This window comes from Castanea sativa, chromosome 5 (assembly GCF_040712315.1).
Source record: "Castanea sativa cultivar Marrone di Chiusa Pesio chromosome 5, ASM4071231v1".
Classification (NCBI taxonomy): domain Eukaryota; kingdom Viridiplantae; phylum Streptophyta; class Magnoliopsida; order Fagales; family Fagaceae; genus Castanea; species Castanea sativa.
This window is the reverse complement of record NC_134017.1, coordinates 58,498,086-58,516,071: the sequence shown is the minus strand read 5'-3', so window position 1 is coordinate 58,516,071 and position 17,986 is coordinate 58,498,086. Positions and strand designations below refer to the sequence as shown.

At 32.0% G+C, this 17,986-nt stretch overlaps 1 protein-coding gene across 1 annotated transcript; it reads right to left on the bottom strand.

Moving 5' to 3' along the window:
• Nucleotides 1-2,631: 2,631 nt before the first annotated feature.
• LOC142636163 (ferredoxin--NADP reductase, root isozyme, chloroplastic) lies at nt 2,632-7,084 on the bottom strand. The gene is made up of 5 exons (XM_075810274.1): nt 6,851-7,084; nt 6,647-6,703; nt 5,092-5,424; nt 4,562-4,781; nt 2,632-3,345 (listed from the first exon to the last, which is right to left on the bottom strand). The coding sequence occupies exons 1-5, from the start codon at nt 6,872-6,874 to the stop codon at nt 2,846-2,848; spliced, it is 1,134 nt and encodes a 377-aa protein (XP_075666389.1). The 5' UTR covers nt 6,875-7,084; the 3' UTR covers nt 2,632-2,845.
• Between the last annotated feature and the right edge of the window lie 10,902 nt (nt 7,085-17,986).

Sequence of the window (17,986 nt, the reverse complement as noted above, 5' to 3'; positions counted from 1 at the left end):
TAAAACCAACTAAGTAACTATCTCTTTCTTGCTAAAATACTTTCATTTTCTGCTTCTCTTTCCCTCGCAACTCCTATCCAAAACAGCAGCCTGACATCTTAAAGCTAAATATACCATTTTTGCCAAATCCTATGATGGATTTTCTGAAAATTCATTACTAGTTGGGACAGACTTTGGCTGAGATTATTTGCTAAAATTTCCTCTTAAACTCAGTTCTAAATAGAACCCCCCATCAACACCTTAAGGGGGGACACCAATGAAGAAGAACAACTCTCTCATAAAACTTCTCTATTCTCTCTTCCTCTAATGATCTTTGTAAGCTCTTAATGAAGTTCTGAGCTTTTGAGTTTTTTAGTTTCTAAATTAGGAACTAAACTCTTCAGCCCTTAGCTCATAAATGCCCTTCAAAAGCCTTTATACATCCTCCAGCAGAAGATCCCAGTAGTAAATCCCAACAACACTGCTAAACACACTACAACACTATTACCCCTCTTATACTCATTCTCTCACTCTCCATATTCAGAAAATACACCTATCTTATTGCTCCTATCTCCAAATACTTAAACACATCTCCATACTCTTCTCTTACAAAATTTTTCATCTTGGAAAGCAATCTCTACAACTTCCCAGCGATTATAATCTCATATTTTTACTATCTTTAACCTCCATATCTCTCATACTTCCATAGAACATACATATTACAAATACTACATCCCACAAATATCTATATCTTTTACCATCTCCACACTTCTCAAGAGATATCAAACACTCATACTAAAAGCCCTTATCATGGAAGACATAAACTTCTAATGCTAAAGCCCTTCTCCTAGAAGGCACTAAGATCTCACATCAAAGCCCTTCTCATGGAAGGCACAAATCCATCTTACATAAAACCCTTCTCTTAAAAGGCACAAATACTCCATACAAAAACCCTTCTCATGGAAGGCAACACTATTCATAACTTCACAACAACTAAAAGAGCATTGTCAAAGGGAAAGCTCGTTTAAGTACATGATAAGAAGGGCAAGGTTCACTAGCCTCTACACACAGTTGGACATACTCTCTCTTCCTTCAGTTGCACCCATTTTCCCCCTCAATCTTAAAGTTATCATGACAAACTGCCTCTTTATCGTTGGGGTTACTTTGCTGGGATATTATCAACTTATAGAAGCTGTACAACTGGGGTTACAAACCATACAAAGATAAGTGACTCTACTTCCATATCTTTAAATTTATATCATTGAATATATGATTACTTCACCTTCAAATACATATTACTTTATTTCAAATTGTTCCATAACTACTAATCAAAACTATTATATCAAACACATATTACATATTTATTCAACTATTATCGTGATTCTTAGACTTTGGCTTTAATGGCTTTGTAGACTTAAAAGTACGCCGGTAGCCGTTGGACCACGAGACCCAATGTTGAGTTCCGGACACAACTCCCCAAACGAACCCAAGTCTAGCAATGTCACCCCTCCAATGGACTACACTTGGCCAAGCAACCAAAAAAGACCCCTGAACATACGTTTGCCTAATGATTATTATGTTCCTTCTCTATTTTATTTTTAGTAATAATTATGATTTTTTTTTCAAAAATTCTAGGTTCAAACAGCTAATTATTATTATTATTATTATTATCATTATTATTATTATTATTATTATTATGCTAGAAACACAAACTTTTTTACAAAATTTCTTACAAATTTGTAAGAAATTTGTGGTAAATGGTTATTGGTAAATGAAAAAAATGATGTTAATAGCGGACCTAGATGAAAACTAATAAAAAACTGGCAACATTAATAATTTGTGACTGTAACATTACTCTTATATAAATTCTCACAAAGTTCAGTTATTATAATTTCATGCCAACTGTATTTATAATTTAAAATTACCAAGTGTCATTTCATTTATCATTTTGACCAAGTTTACATATACAAATTTGAATATGTATTACTTCCAAATTATTTGAAACCATTTTAAGTCAGTCTAAAACTATTTCTACGCCATTCAATGTAGATTTTATGTGAAACCACTTAATTATTTAAAACTAATCTAAAACTATTTCTACTCCATTCAATGTAGATTTTATGTGAAACCACTTAATTATTTAAAACTAATCTAGATCTCTTTCAAAAGCTATACCATGTTTTAAAAATTTAAGACATTCTTCTCTCTCTCTATATGTGTGTGTTAAAATACTTAATACTCTAAAAAAAAAAAGTTATAAAAATGAGTTTAATCAATAGTGTATCTTATTTTTTATAATATGGCAGAAGATTTATTTTAAAAAAGTGTAGCTCAAGAATATTTTTAAGAAATTACATTTCTATATAACACTAAATACCTATATTAGAATGGGCATGTCTTGAATTCAATTACCCAACGCCTGTGAAGGCTTAATGGGGACTTTTCTCAATCATATATTTTCTTCTTTTGATGAACCTCAATCATATATCTTAAAGACACCAAGCCAGCCTTGAACATTGGTCCTAAGAAAACACAGCATTGATTAAATTATTCTACTGGCTACTATAGTGTCCCAACAAAAGGACAACTACACTAGACAAAGTAGAGCATCTTTTGGCTTTGGCCATTACAAAGTTTAAAAATAAGTCATGCTGCAAGAATCCCATTGAAAGGGCTTCTTAATTTGTATTAAAGAAGGGAATCAAACTTGCCTTATTTGTCATTTGATAACACAGAAAAATGATAACTACCATTCAAGCTCCTCATCTAAAAAACTGATCAATAAAAATAAAATAAAATAAAAAAAAGTTCCTAACATCAAAAGGCTGATGCAATTTTCATGAAACAGGAAGACATAGCATCAAGCTTAGTAGACCTCAACATGCCATTGTTTGTTCTTTTTGAGCTGTGAGAGCTTCTCTTCCCAATTCTCCCCTCGTTGGTCTGCAACTCTCTTAAGCGTTTCTTGGATCCCAGGCATCATTCCCTTAAGACCACAGAAATAAATGTGGGCACCAGTATCCAACAGTTTGAAAATTTCATCACTGTATTCCTCAATCTTGTCCTGAACATACATCTTGCCTCCACTCTTACTCTTTTGCTCTCTACTAAGGGCCAGGTCATAGCGGAAGTTATCTGGATAGTCCTTAAGATACTTTTTAAATTCATCATCGTAGAGGAGACTGTCAGAATTGGCAACCCCAAGGAACAGCCAAGCAAGACCATTGAACTTGAATGTAGGAACAGACTCCATGAACATACGACGAAGATAGCCTCTATATGGAGCAACGCCAGTTCCAGTAGCAATCATTATGTGGGTGGCATTTGGGTTGTCTTCAGGCAAAAGCATTATCTTGCCGGAGGGACCTTCCATAAAATTCAGATAAGAGCAGATAAGAAGCCAAGTCTAGACCAAAATTACAATGAAAATCTATGATAAACCAACACCAGAGAATTAACAACATCAAATAAATTTATCCATCCATTCCTCCAAATATGGTGATCATGGATAAAACAAATTGAGCCACAGTATATCCTAACTAAACAAGCATTAAGACACACTGCTAAAGCAGCACCAGCTTGAACCTCTCACCCTCCACCTTATTCATACAAAGGGAAGGAGGCATCATTTGAGCTAGAGCTCATTAACTGTAGAAACATAAGCAAAACCTTAGGATAATAAACCAAAAAAGGTTAAACAAAGCAATTTAACCATTAAAAAAAATTGGCTAAAATGCACTTTACACCCTCTAGAAATTTTAAATAAAAAGTTTTTAAAGAATAAAATAAAGTTTCACTTAGGATAAGAACAAAATCCTTGGCATAGGCTAACAAGTCTTCCCTTCAAATTGTACTCATTTATGTGCCAGATTTGGTTGGAAAAGGCAGGTAATGTTTTACTATTTATGTTAATTATGAATAATATACTAGTTAAGCCCAATGATACATTACTGTAGTTAAACCTAAATAAAAGAAAATCTCCTTTTGCTGTAAAATTTTTTTTGGCACATGATGTAAACCTCTTTCTTCCAAGGTGAAGGAAGAAAATACACTGAAATTTAAGCACATGCATGTTAAAATTACCGGTGAAAAAAATTATATGAGAGTTTATTTCATCTTTCCTCCTAACCTTCAAATGCTGATATCGTCAAAAGCATCTAAATGTCAAAGTTTGATGAAAGAATCATTGACCAGTAGATCCTGATCCACCAGCCTATATTAAACAAATAATCCAGGCTATTGACCATCTGGACAGTAGCAACTGGTTATCTTGCCCACCTTTTACTACCTAAATTACCCCTATCAAATTATGAAACTGCATTAACAATTTGTTCATTTTATACAGCTGAAAAAAACCCTATATGGTGTTTAAAATAGCAATGAAAATCACTTTTATCCACATCCTAAACCACCAATATTATGTCTTCTGTTGCACATATTTCAATTGGGAACTTATATCAAACTGCTGATTCTCTGTTAATATCAGCTAATCAGTGCATATGAAAAATTAATTATGAAAGATTTCGTGAACAAGTGATGTGATTCTTGACTAAATATGTTTTTTATGTAAAGCACACCCTACCTGTGACCCTAACTCTATCTCCAGGCTTTGAGTTGCATAAAAAATTGCTGCATACACCATTCTTGGAAGGATCCTCCTTTCCAGTCTCAGGGTCATAATAAACAGCACGACGAACGCAAAAGCTGGCTGTTTTGCCATCAAAAGTGTCTCCATACCTAGTGGAGGCAATTGAGTACAAACGAACATTGTGTGGACTCCCTGGTTTCTTTGGGTTTTCACCCTGTGGTGCAACAAAATGATTATATAGATTTTACAATGGAACACTTGTACTTCACAGATACAACTATTAGCATGGCAAGAACATTATTATAAATATATGGATAAAGATATGAATTGAGATCCTCCATCAAATGGAATTGAACACAAAAACTAGATTATTATTAATAATTTAATGCTCTTATCCTAGACAGTAGCATGACAACATCATTTATAATGCTATAGTTCTTGGTTATAATAAGCTTAGAAAGAGAACCTAAGACTCCAGAGAAGCACAATGCAAGAGGATAATGACCAGGTAACTAGTTACTTACAGGAGGAATTATACCATAACTCTGTCCTTCCCAGTATGGAACATTGCCACCATGATCAATCACAATATGGCAAGTCTCTCCAGGGGCTTTAGGGCCAACAATCCTCTCCACAGAAACAATGGTTGCTGTATAAGGTTCCTTAGGCTTGTGTATATTTAGTGGGGGCTCTTTAGCATCTTCAAGGTATAAAGGGGAAACATTAACTTTAGGTACACTAGTTTGTTGCACTGATTGGCATATTATGTGTCGATTTCTCAACCGTGCATTCTTTGTTTTTAAATCCAATGATAAGGAAGGCGCCCATGATTTATCATGAAAGCTTATGCTATGAGTCTGCAACAAAATGAAGAGCAATTTCCTTGAGAAAATCATTAACCATAGATATTGCAGAGAAGCTCAATTTGTATACAGTAATCAGGTAAAATGAATTCTAATGTGAATTATCATTCATATTTGTCTCAAAGAATCATGTAAACAATTATTAAACCTTTATATACATATACAATGTGGCATTGAGGACAATGCACAGGGATCACTACACTGAAAAGACAAATCAGATACCTATGACTTCAAATTCATAAGCTTCTTTCCTTAAGTTACAATAAAATTTCATTACAGTGACTTCAATTCTTTTTCTTTCTTTTTTTCATCCTTTTGACATTCAAGGAAATGGGGTTTTTAGCAGGGGCAACAGTTAGATAAAAAGCCATACAATAAAGTGAATTCGGGTGCTGGATTATGTTGTAAGACTTGAGTAAAACCACAGTAGAAGAAAACAGTGAATTGTCAATTGCTTTGATCAAAGATTTTCTGCAAAATATTTTTTCCCAAGGAAAAGTAAGTGATTGTTCCCCTTGAAAGCTAAAGTAAAAGACATAAACAGTTTTACACAGGCTTCATTGTAAATAACCCATCAACACTATTACAGTTTCTAAAGAACGAAAAAGCAATCAATTCAATGAATTACCACCCATTTGAACAATCTGAGCCAATTGCAATTAAACTAAAACTAAAACTCATGCTTCCAAAATTGAGAAAAATAATGAGAAATCAATCACAAAGTTGGCTATCAGAACTCAAACCTCCACTACTTAAAACTCATTCAAAGTGTAAAAAAAAAAAAAAAAAAAAAGCTGACACTGAAAACACTTTTTCAGAAACTTTTACGATTTCTTTACTGGTTCATTTGCATGTAAGTAATTGAAGAGAAGACTTATCAAAAAAAAAAAAAAAAGTAATTGAAGAGAAGGATTTGGATTTCAATCTTTTAGTTCAATAGGGTCGAAATGAAGCATAAAAAAAGCAGTAAAAAATAATACAGTTGATCAAATTCACAAACGAATGTAAACTTAAAATAAGACTGCGCAATCATAAAAACCAAAAGTAACCGAACAAGCCCATTAATTTATATGATCCACAACAACAACAACAAAAACATAAAACAAAGAGGTAAGAACTAACAAAAACACTTAAACCATTTAATTATGGATTTAAAAAAAGTATGCATTTTTAAGCACAAAATTAATCAAAGAAAAATAGAAAAGATTAGAAAAACCTTAAACACAGATCTCCTAGTGGACAAATCGCTTCCAACAGGAACAGTAACAGCAACCTGAAAAACAAACCCACACACCAAAAACATTAGTAAAACAAAAGTCAAAAGACAAAGACCCAGACCCATGTTTTTTATTTGGGTAATGAAAAAAAAAGAAAGAAAGAGAGAGACAGACAGATAGATTGAAAATAATGGGTAGTGAACCTGAGATGCGGCCAATTGAGCCATTGATGAGATCAATTTAGAGAGGTTTGAAAGAAAGCTGAGAGAACGCTTTGAGAATGAGAAGTGTTGTCAATAGTAGTTTTATAAGCTGACAACACTTTGAGGTGTGACTCTGTGAATGATCCTTTCGATACTGCCAAAGGACGCTCTCATTCAGAGTCATCCATTCATGTATGCTATAAAATTAAAAACTGTCCCTTTTCTTTTGCTGCCAAATTGTTTTGTGCTCCATCCAAATGATGGATAGTCTTCGGATTTCAAAACCAGGCCGAGCTCTGTGACGCGGGCTTCTGAGGGATTGGGCTCTGGAGTTTTAACTGCCTTCCAGGCCCACATAGGTCCGCTTGGTGTTGTGGCATCGTGGGTCAGATCGGGTTCGGGGAACCGGTTACAATCCGGTTTGTAAAACCCACAAAACCGGAAAACTCAAACCTTGGGTGGATTAGAAAAGGATGAGAGACCTTTCAAATTACTTTAAAATGGTGTCATGTGTCTTTTTTTTTTCTTTTTTCTTTTTGTTAAGGAATGCGTTCTATCTTGATCAACTAAATTCCACACTACCTATGGTTAAGTTAGGTTAATCGGGTTTTATGATAGGGTAAATTTCATTAACATATCTTGAAGTTTAAGTTAATACCAACTAAGTTTAAGACATTTCAAAGCTAATTTATTTGGTCCCTAAAGCCAACTTAATTAAAAAAAACAGTTAAGAAAAAATAACTAAATATTTAGGAGCCAAATTAGTTGGTTTTGAATTAAACCTGATTGATATTAACCTAAATCTCAGGGTATGTTAGTGAAATTTACCATTTATAATGGGTGGTGTGGAATTCAGTTGAGTCAAGTTGAAAAGACACACATCACCCTATTAAGGTAGTTTGAAAGGTTTTTCTCCAAATTAATTCTAAGATGCATTTTGTCATTGAAAAAGATTCAACAGCTTTTCATATCTAATTGTTTGGAATATGGAGAATGAGTTAGTGAAATTGTGAAAGAAAGAGAGGCTGAAATTGGGTTTTCTCATTTATTTGTTTTTAAACAATAATGCTAGTACCACACTTTTTCACAATTATTCTATGTGGCATATTATGATTGGCTATTGTCACTATCACATGGATCCACTATTTTTTTCACTACGCATAATCTATCACATAGGACAGTTGTAACAAAATGTATGTGAAAGTGTGTGGTACTAGCTTTTTTGGTTTTTAAAACAGTGAGATTGAAAAGTGAGAATGTCAATGTGAAAGAAAGAGACAAGCAAGTGGAGGGGGCTTGCTTAGAGGGGAATGGGTTACTGGTTTTGCTAGATCTCTTGGGGTGACATATAGTATTTTGGTGGAATTGTGGCATTAAAGGATGGGCTTACTATTGCAGTATTGCCCAACAGCTTGGAGTTACCTCCCTCTTTTTCTTTTCTTTTTTTGGTAAAGGGGAATTTAATTAAACAGAATCAAGGATTACAAAGTCTCGAGTATGAAATACCCTAAGCATCCAATAATAACTAATACAAAATAGGGGGAGGGGGATGAGAATACAAAACAAAGTTATCACTAAGGGTAGATCCTCCCTTAGCCAAAAGATCCTCCCTTTTTGTGGAACTAGATAGATGTTATTGTAAATTTTCTTTCTAACTCATCCTTGCAAAATTTTATGTTGGAACCCTCCTTAATGACCTATTGAAGATATTCTCCAACATAATAGTCCAACACATATTCAAAGAAACTAATCAATGTGTTGATGCACTTGCTAGATTGTAGACTTCTCAATCTAGGTTCAAATCCCCCATTTCCCCACTTGTGATAAGCAAAATGAATAAATAATATCAATAAAAATCAAGAAAGATAAAATAAAAGTAACACCTTTGGATTTTAAGTGTTGTTACCAAAAATAAGAGAAGATTTATGATACTTTTCCAGAATTTTAGGGGCTCAACAAAATCTCAAATACTCTTTTCTCACTTGTAAAAATGTTGTCAAATTTTGTTATATCTAAATTTAAAAAAAAAAAAAAAAAAAAACCCTCTTTGAGGGATGTTAGTGTATAAGTGTAAACTGTGTAATGCATGATCTATACATATAAACATTTTAATGGCAAGTCTTGACAGATATTAATAGGATATATTTATGTGAATAGAATTCATTTTACATTACAAGCTAATAAATGGAGTTTATCCTATATGATTGGTAGAAAAATATATATAATTAACCCTTTTATCATTTTAATATATATATATATATTTTTTTTTTTACTAAGGTGAGTTCTTTTTAAATATGGAAACCAAGAAAACTAAACAAAACTTTTAATGTTTTTTCATGTCATTCTAATAGATATAAATTCCTTCTTAAAAAAAAGTTATAAATTTATCAATAAATGTATCAGTGAGATTTTTATTAATAATTAATAATAGTAGATGGTTCATGGGATTACTTGAAAATTCGTTGGATAATATGTGATTCGGATGATGTAGGCATGATATGTTGGGTAGACATCGAGGGGGCCGGGTTTATGATATTTTCCCAAACATGATAGTGAAGTGGGAAAAAAAAATGATAGTACGTATACGGGAAACATTGATGAAGTGGAAAAAACATGGAAGAATTTGTCAATTAAGAAATTCTTATTGATACAAAAAAAAAACCTAAAATTTGCCAACAAGGTGACCGCTGAATAATTTGAGAGACTGCAATCTCCAATCTCTTTAATTTTTGTAACGTCAAAAATCATTTGGTTAAAAATTGGCGTAAATACACTTTGAGTCTCTACATTTTGGCGTTTTTTCATTTTAGTCTCTACATTTTATTTTTATCACTTTTAGTCCATAAATCAATTAGCGCGTCTTATTTTAGTCCTTCCGTCAGCCAACTAGTGGAAAAGGCTGACGGAGCGAATAAAAAAATAATATAAAATGCCACGTCAGCATCTAATTTTCTTTTTAAAATAATTTATCAATTTTAACTAAATAAAAAAAGAAAAAAAAGAATTAAAAACAATAAATTCATTAATTTGGATCTAATTCATCTGAACAAGAACACAGTAAACATCAACACAAGAACTTAAGAACACAATCCCAAAACCAAACACAAACTCAAATTTAAAAACACAAAGAACACATCAACAAACATTAACTATTTACTCTCAAAACACTTACAAAGCCAACAACGTAATTACTTTTTGACCCACAAGAGTTTGCTCTTGAACTTCCTTTCTTGCTTCCAGTCTAAACTCTTCCTCAAAACACTCCTACCTCTCTCTCCTCCACGAAGTTGTCTAGCTCCCGACCCCATCAACTCCTTCTTCTTCAGATGGGCCTTGGCAGTGGTCCTCGTTGAGAAATGTTGTGTCTTGCGACTTCCGGCAACTCTCTTCGTCGGACACCTCTGATTTGCTCAACGGCTCATGGGTCGTCATCGCTAGTGACTCCCAAGCTCGATTCGTCGCTCTCACTCGATTCGTGGCCTGTGGCACATGCTTCACTTCACCAATGGCTGGATCGGTGCAAGCTTTTCTAAGGAGGAGATTCTGATTTTCTGGATCGGTTCAAGCTTTTCGAATCAGTGGGTTTGGAGGGTTTGGAGGTTTTAGATTGGTGGGTTTGGAGGTTTCGGATCGGTGGTTTGAGTTGAGTTTCAGATCAGTGCCAGAAATTTTGGGTTTAGAGTTTAGTGTTTTTGTGTTTGGGCGTCAACAATTCTGGGTTTGAGTTTTGTGTTTGATGCTTTGGTGGTGTGGAGGTTTGATTTTTCGGATTAGTTCTTGTTTAATTTTGTGTTGATGTGGATCCAATGCTAATTTTTTGGGTTTTAAATTTTCTGGGTTTGTCTTCTTGTTCAAATGTTTAATGTGTTAATGTTTAATATGATGTGGATTTGATTTTTCTGTGTTTAATTTATGGGTTTGTATGATTTTTTTGGGTTTGTGCTCTTGTGTGTTCTTGATGGGTTTGTATATGATTTTCTGGATTTGACTTCTCTATTTTTTCTCATTCTCAGTGTTTTGAGTTTGTGTTTGGTTCTAGGCTTATGTTCTTACATTGATGTTTAATGTGTTCTTGTCAAGATGAATTAGATCTAAATGGATGAATTTATTGTTTTTAATTCTGTTTTTTTTTTTTTTATAGTTAAAATTGATAAATTATTTTAAAAAGAAAATTAGATGCTGACATGGCATTTTATATTATTTTTTATTCGCTCCGTCAGCCACGTCAGCCCTTTCCGTTAGTTGGCTGACGGAAATGACTAAAATGAGACGCGCTAATTGGTTTAAGGACTAAAAGTGGTAAAAATAAAATGTAGGGACTAAAATGAAAAAACGCCAAAAATGTAGGGACTAACAGTACATTTACGCCTTAAAAATATTGTAAAACTAAAATTTTGAGTTTTATCCTCACGTCAAAATCTTGAATAGATGCCTAAAAATGTTTGCATTATTCCTTTGACAAAAAACGTTCGGTGACATTGAGTAGCATCTAGGATAAGCCTTCAAGTGAGGCTAGTCATTTTTAGAACTATCTTTTTTTCTTTTTTTTTTTCATATAGCAATACTTTCATTTAGAAAAGTTAGCTAGAAACACCTTGTTTATAGATTCTATAAAATTGCTGATTACTGTTGGCGAACTTAAATCAATTTTGGATATTTGGGTTTTTAAGCTGAAAAGATTATAGACACTTCACAACAATTCTAGCTACCAGCAATGGCAGTATTTCGGAAAATGACACAAATTAAAGTTGTGCCACTGGACTTTTAGGTGGATGGTTAAGCAAGCCAGAAACATTTGGAGAAAGTTATTTGGTACTTTTGGAAGGTTTAGTAATTGGATTAAGAAAATGCTTAGCTACTAATGATCTAACATTTGGAGAAAAGGTTCACCCTCTCCCTTCCTCTTGGTTGTTTAGGAAACCATGAACTTTTAACAATACACCTGTCGATGCATTAGTAAAAAATTGACTTTTTTTTGGGTGCAAAGATGGAATTTAAGCTCACATTACTACATTAGAACCTGTATTCTTACTCTTTGGATGATAATGATAATGATAATAATAATAATAATAATAATAATAATAATAATAATAATAATAATAATAATAATAATAATAATAATTGTAAGGGCGCGGTTTGGATCCTAAGCCCAAGAGATAACAGGATTAAGGTCCAAAGAGTCAAATACAATGAATTTATTTCAATGAATTGAACAAAGCTCACAAGGGACAAAAGATGATAAGAAAACAAAGAAAAATAAGCTTTTAGCAAAGAAATCTTTCCTCGGCAACGTCTGAGGAGAACAATTCTTGTATATATTTCTTTTAGACTTGATTACAATTTCAGTTCCTGTTGCTACAATGTTTTTTCTCCAAATTCTCAGATAGATCCCTTTTAAAAGGCCTTTTTCTCCCTTATATTCTTCTATTTTTCTTCATTTCCAGTCTCCACGTGTAGGTCAAGTTGCTGATTTTGATCCTTGTCCCATCAACACTTTCTTGAAGTCTCTTAGAGTAGCTATAAGGTTGAATATCACTGTTCAGGTATCACCTCCACATTAATGCGGCCAGAAAGTTAGCTGCAGAGCATTCAATACGGTGGTAGTAGCTTTTTCTTAGATATTTCTCAGCTTCTCTTTGTCCTATTCTCTCTTAAGGTTTATCCTTATCAATAGAATCCTCTGGAGTGTTGCCTTTGATGGCAGATCAAACCTTCTGATCTCTGCTTTGCTTAGCCAAGGAGGCATTCTTCGTCGGACTACCTACTCAAACCTTCATGGTCATAATTTGTTCGTGACACTCTGACTCATACTTCTTCCCTAACATCTACTTGTCCTTGGACTACTAAACGTCCTTGGACAAGGCCCACGACCCAATATATACTTTTAGGCCTTTCATTCCTACAATAATAATTATAATAATAATAACTAGGAAATGACTCTATCAATGGCTACCTTTATGAAAGGTCCAATAATGCTACAAACGTGACAAAGCTCAAAATTATTGAGATGATATGTTATGATTAATATGTCATCACTTTCACATTAGATCATAATTAAGATTACTTTTCTTGTGCACCAATCACCTCAATAATTATGAATTTTTTTGACTTTAGAGTTGTAAAAGGTTAGACAACTGACCTCCCAAGAATTTAAGGATTTGTAGGTGAAATTATAATTAAAATAAAATATAATTTATAATTTATAATATGTTGGATATAATGTAATGATAATTGTATATGATATGAAATGATTTAGATATAAATTAATTAAAATTCTTTTAATGTTTCAGTGGTGACAGTAACTGATTATCATATAATTTCACAATTATATAATAATTAACCCTTTCTTACTTGTTGATGATGTCATTGTGTGGTCCATAAGTTATTCCTTATTCATTTTTCTTTCCAATTATTTTTATTTATTTAAATTAGATCACTATGTTTTGAACTATGTTATTCATAATTTTGTTGAATTACTTGATGATTTGTTTTTTTTTTAGTTGTATAATTTATTTCCCTATAATTTGGGTTTTAGAATAATTTGGAGATTTCTCACTTCGTCTATATTAGTGGTTTATGGGGCATTATGATTTGGAAATTCAATCTTCCCATGTTTTGTGCAAACAATTCTTAAAGTTCAATAATTTATGAAAATAATTTTTTTATTTGTTAATTTCTCAAAATATACAAGTTGAAACTACATCCCAATGGTGGAAGTTATGGTTTATTGTTCTTTATAGTTTTGCAGAATCACTAACCATAAAAATTCTTCAAATCATCTAAAAATCAAAATCTTCTTCTTCATGTGGGTGTTGGAAACTCAACCCACTTTACTAATATCAATATTCAACTAAAGTATAATATGTCTCTTATGTTTTCAAAGGGGAGCCTATAGGGCCTTGGATTAAAAATTTAAAACCATGGACATGTGTTTTGTTCTATTTTGAGTTTGTTAAGTTATTATATTATTTGGTTGTGTAGTTTATATTAATGGGCTGTGTGTAAAAATAAAAATTGGGATGTTAGGTGTATTGTTAAATGGGTCGGTAGAATAGATAAAGTAGTGTTTGAACATGTAAAATAGATTTTTTTTTACATCCTCGAATGTGAATGCTCTTATAGTTGCTAAAAGCCTTTCTAATTAATTTTCTCATCGACACTATTGCATTTTTGTATTTCAATTCCTTTGTCATTGTGAGAAATGAGAGGCCAAGAATGTTATATCTCAAATGGATAACCCGATTGTTGATATCATACCCCCTAGAGCGAGTGTTTTACATATTTGGTTCCCACTTGTTATATTTATGTATATGTTTATATTTATGTTTATGTTTATAAAGTTTTTATAAAAATATGGTAATTAAAACATATGGTTCTCTACATTCATAACCCATTAGGATTTCTTAAATGGCAAATGAAAAGTTAACTCGATATTAGAATTGATTAAGCATCTTATTAAAATATAACAACAAAAAATTTAGATATGAAAAAATAAGAAACCATTGAGCATAGATATACTTCATGTGTATGTTAATTTTTCTTTACCTAGGGGTTTGAGTGTTTGGGTTCCATACAAATTTGTGTATTCTAGCAGATCTAACACTACAAAGGTGATAGGTCCAAAATTTCTAAGGTGTTAAAAATTGGTCGAATTTTTAGCAGAGCTAACCTTCTGTATAGAAAATTATGTTCAATTTTGCAATTGCCACAGGACTTAGTTTTTAAGATACCCTTTCTTCATGTTGTTTAGTAAATTTTTGAAAAAAGTATATATTTAATCTTGAGTAGTTAGCTTTCCTAATATCCTTTCTTCTCGTTAATTGTGGATTTCTTAGGTAAAGGCCTTAATATCATGTTTTAGACTTTGTCTTAATCAGAGTTTTGGTTTTAATATGGCTCTTATGTGAATTTCAAATTAAATAAATTTAAAATGTACCCATTAGGAGATTGTTTAATCAATAGAGGTTAATGCTTAGTAAATTTAATAATAAATGAAAGATAGAAAAGAAAAAGGCATAGACTTCAAAAAATTAATGATTTATTGGAGCATGAATTCATTTGACATTTGTTGGTGGAATTGATAGAACACATTAGTTCATATGGTAAGTTCCAAATCATAGTCAACCACTGTATTTATTAGAATTTGAACAAGTAAAAAAATAAGGTTAAATCGATATCTTAAAGAAATGAAACTCATTTGAAAGGTTAGTTATCTCTCATATTTATGGTGTAAAATTGTTTTATACAATAAAAAAAAATGAGAGGAATTTTGTATAAACACCTTAATGATTTCATAATTGGTTTTAGAAATTTTAATTAATTTGAATAAAAAATAACATATGTTTATAAATGAAAAAAAAAACAATGTTTATGTTTATGGTTATGAAACTTTTTTTCAAAAATTGTATCAAAAAATAGTTTTAATTTTCTACATTTTTAACCCTTTAGGATTTTTGAAAATGTACGTGAAAAATAAACGATTTTTTTTTAGAATTCATTTGGCAAGTTAGCCAAAAAAAGAAAAAGCAAGATAAGAAAATAAAATTCACTATTTGAAAATGAAAAGCCTTTAAGCATGGACATTTCACGTGTAACTTTTTTTTTTACCTTACTTTCAAAGTCTTCGAGTTTCAAAAAATTTCAATGTTGGAGCAAGCACTGGTTGGGGGGCAAGTACTGGTTGTTTGGCTGCATAAGGACTCATATTTTTCTTTTTAACCATTGTAGAAACCCCCTAGGTGCCCATGACCGCACCTTTGGTTGGCACAATTTTGATTCACTTGGGTGAGGAAGGAATGGAATCAAATAAGACTTTGCTAATGGTTTAGGTAACGTTCCTTGTCAAGGCACTTAAAAATCTCTACTACAAAAGCAATGAACAAGGTATCAAGTAAAAGGGAGACAAAAAAATGGCGACTCCACCTTTCAAGCCAAGGCATATTCAGAGAAACTAATCAATATGTTGATGTACTTGCTAGATTAGAGACTTCTCAATCTAGGTTCAAATCCCCCCTTTCCCCACTTGTGATAAGCAAAATGAATAGATAATAGTAATAAAAATCAAGAAAGATAAAATAAAAGTAACACCCTTGGGTTTTAAGTGTGTTACCAAAAATAAGAGAAGATTTATGATGCTTTTCCAGAATTTTGAGGGAGAGAAAATCTAGGGACTCAACAAAATCTCAAATCCTGTTTTCTCACTTGTAAAATGTTGTCAAGTATTGTTGTAAAAAAAAAAAAAAAAAAAACCCTCTTTGAGGGGTGTTAGCATATAAGTGTAAACTGTGTAATAGATGATCTATACATATAAATGTTTTAATGGCAAGTCTTGACAGATATTAATAGGATAGATTTATGTGAATAGAATTTCATTTTACATTACAGGTTGATAAACAGAGTTTATCCTATACGACTGGTAGAAAAAAAAATATAATTAACCCTTTTATCATTTTAATATATATATATATATATATATATATATATATTTTTTTTTTATTAAGGTGAGTTCTTTTTAATATGGAAACCAAGAAAACTAAACAAAAATTTTAATGTTTTTTCATGTCATTCTAATAAATATAAATTCCTTCTCAAAAAAAAAAAAAAAGAAGATATAAATTTGTACAATAAATGTATTAGTGAGATTTTTACTAATAATTAATAATAGTTGATGGTTCATGGGATTACTTGAAAATTCGTTGGATAATTACTTTTAACTGTTTACTGTCTTGGCTTAAATGCTGTAAGCACCTTATTATTTTGGTATTTACATATAAGGAAAAACTAAAGTAAGTACTTAGTTGTTGTTTCTTAGATTATCTTTTTAAGATTCATTCATATGACTTTTTTATAATGAGATGAAAGTGTATTTTTAGTTAAGTACAGTCACATGACTGAATCTTATTAAATGGAAAACTTAAGGAACAATACTAAGTACTATACCTAAATTTTGCTCATACATATATGTGATTTGGATGTTGTAGGCATGATATGTTGGGTACACATTGAGAGGGGGGAGGGGGTTGTGATATTTTCCCAAACATGATAGTGAAGTGGGAAAAAAATGACAGTATACGTGAAACATTGAAGTGGAAAAAACGTGGAAGAATTTGTCAATTATGAAATTCTTATTCATACACACAAAAAAAAAAAACTAAAAAACTAAAAAACGAAAAAACTAAAATTTGCCAACAAGGTGACCGCTGTATAATTTGAGAGATTTGACTATTTGTATATTGCGATCTCCAATCTCTTTAATTTTTGTAACATAAAAAATCATTTGGTTAAAAAAATGGTAAAACTAAAATTTGACCTGCCTATTTGGTGACATTGAGTTGCCTCTAGGATAAGCTTTGAAGTGAGGCTAGTCATTTTTAGAACTATCTTCTTCTTTTTTTTCTTCTTTTTTTCTTTTTTTCATATAGCGCTATTTTGGTTTAGAAAGTTAGCTAGAAACACCTTGATTATAGATTCTATAAAATTGCTGATTAGTGTTGGCGAACTTAAAAATCAATTTTGGATATTTGGGAGTTAAGCTGAATAGATTATAGACACTTCACAACAAGTCTAGCTACCAGCAATGGCAGTATTTCGGAAAATGACACAAATTAAATTTGTGCCACTGGACTTTTAGTTGGATGATTAAGGAAGCCAGAAACATGTGGAGAAAGTTAGTTGGTACTTTTGGAAGGTTTAGTAATTGGATTAAGAAAATGCTTGGCTACTAAATAAGGCTCACCCTCTCTCTTCCTCTTGGTTGTTTGGGAAACCATGAACCTTTAACAACACACTTGTCGATGCATTATGTTAAGACATATGTGGTTCACTTGTTAGGAACATTTGTCATTATTTTATATAATTGTTTAATCTTTTGACAAAACGTACTTTACTTGTATTTGAGTAAATCTATGATGTTTTTAATACTTCAAAAAACAAGGTTTCAAGATCAAATGTTAAAGCCGTGTAAGTCTATCCATGAAACAAGCCGAAGAAGTGTTTGTCATTAAAGCTCAACAACTAGCTCAACAACTACCATCTATCGAGCTTAAGAAGTTGTTCCAGCCCCGTGGCTCAACAGCTGCTCGATAGCATCTCAACAGATGTTATCTGTCGAGGTTTAAGAAAAATAGAATTTCTGAT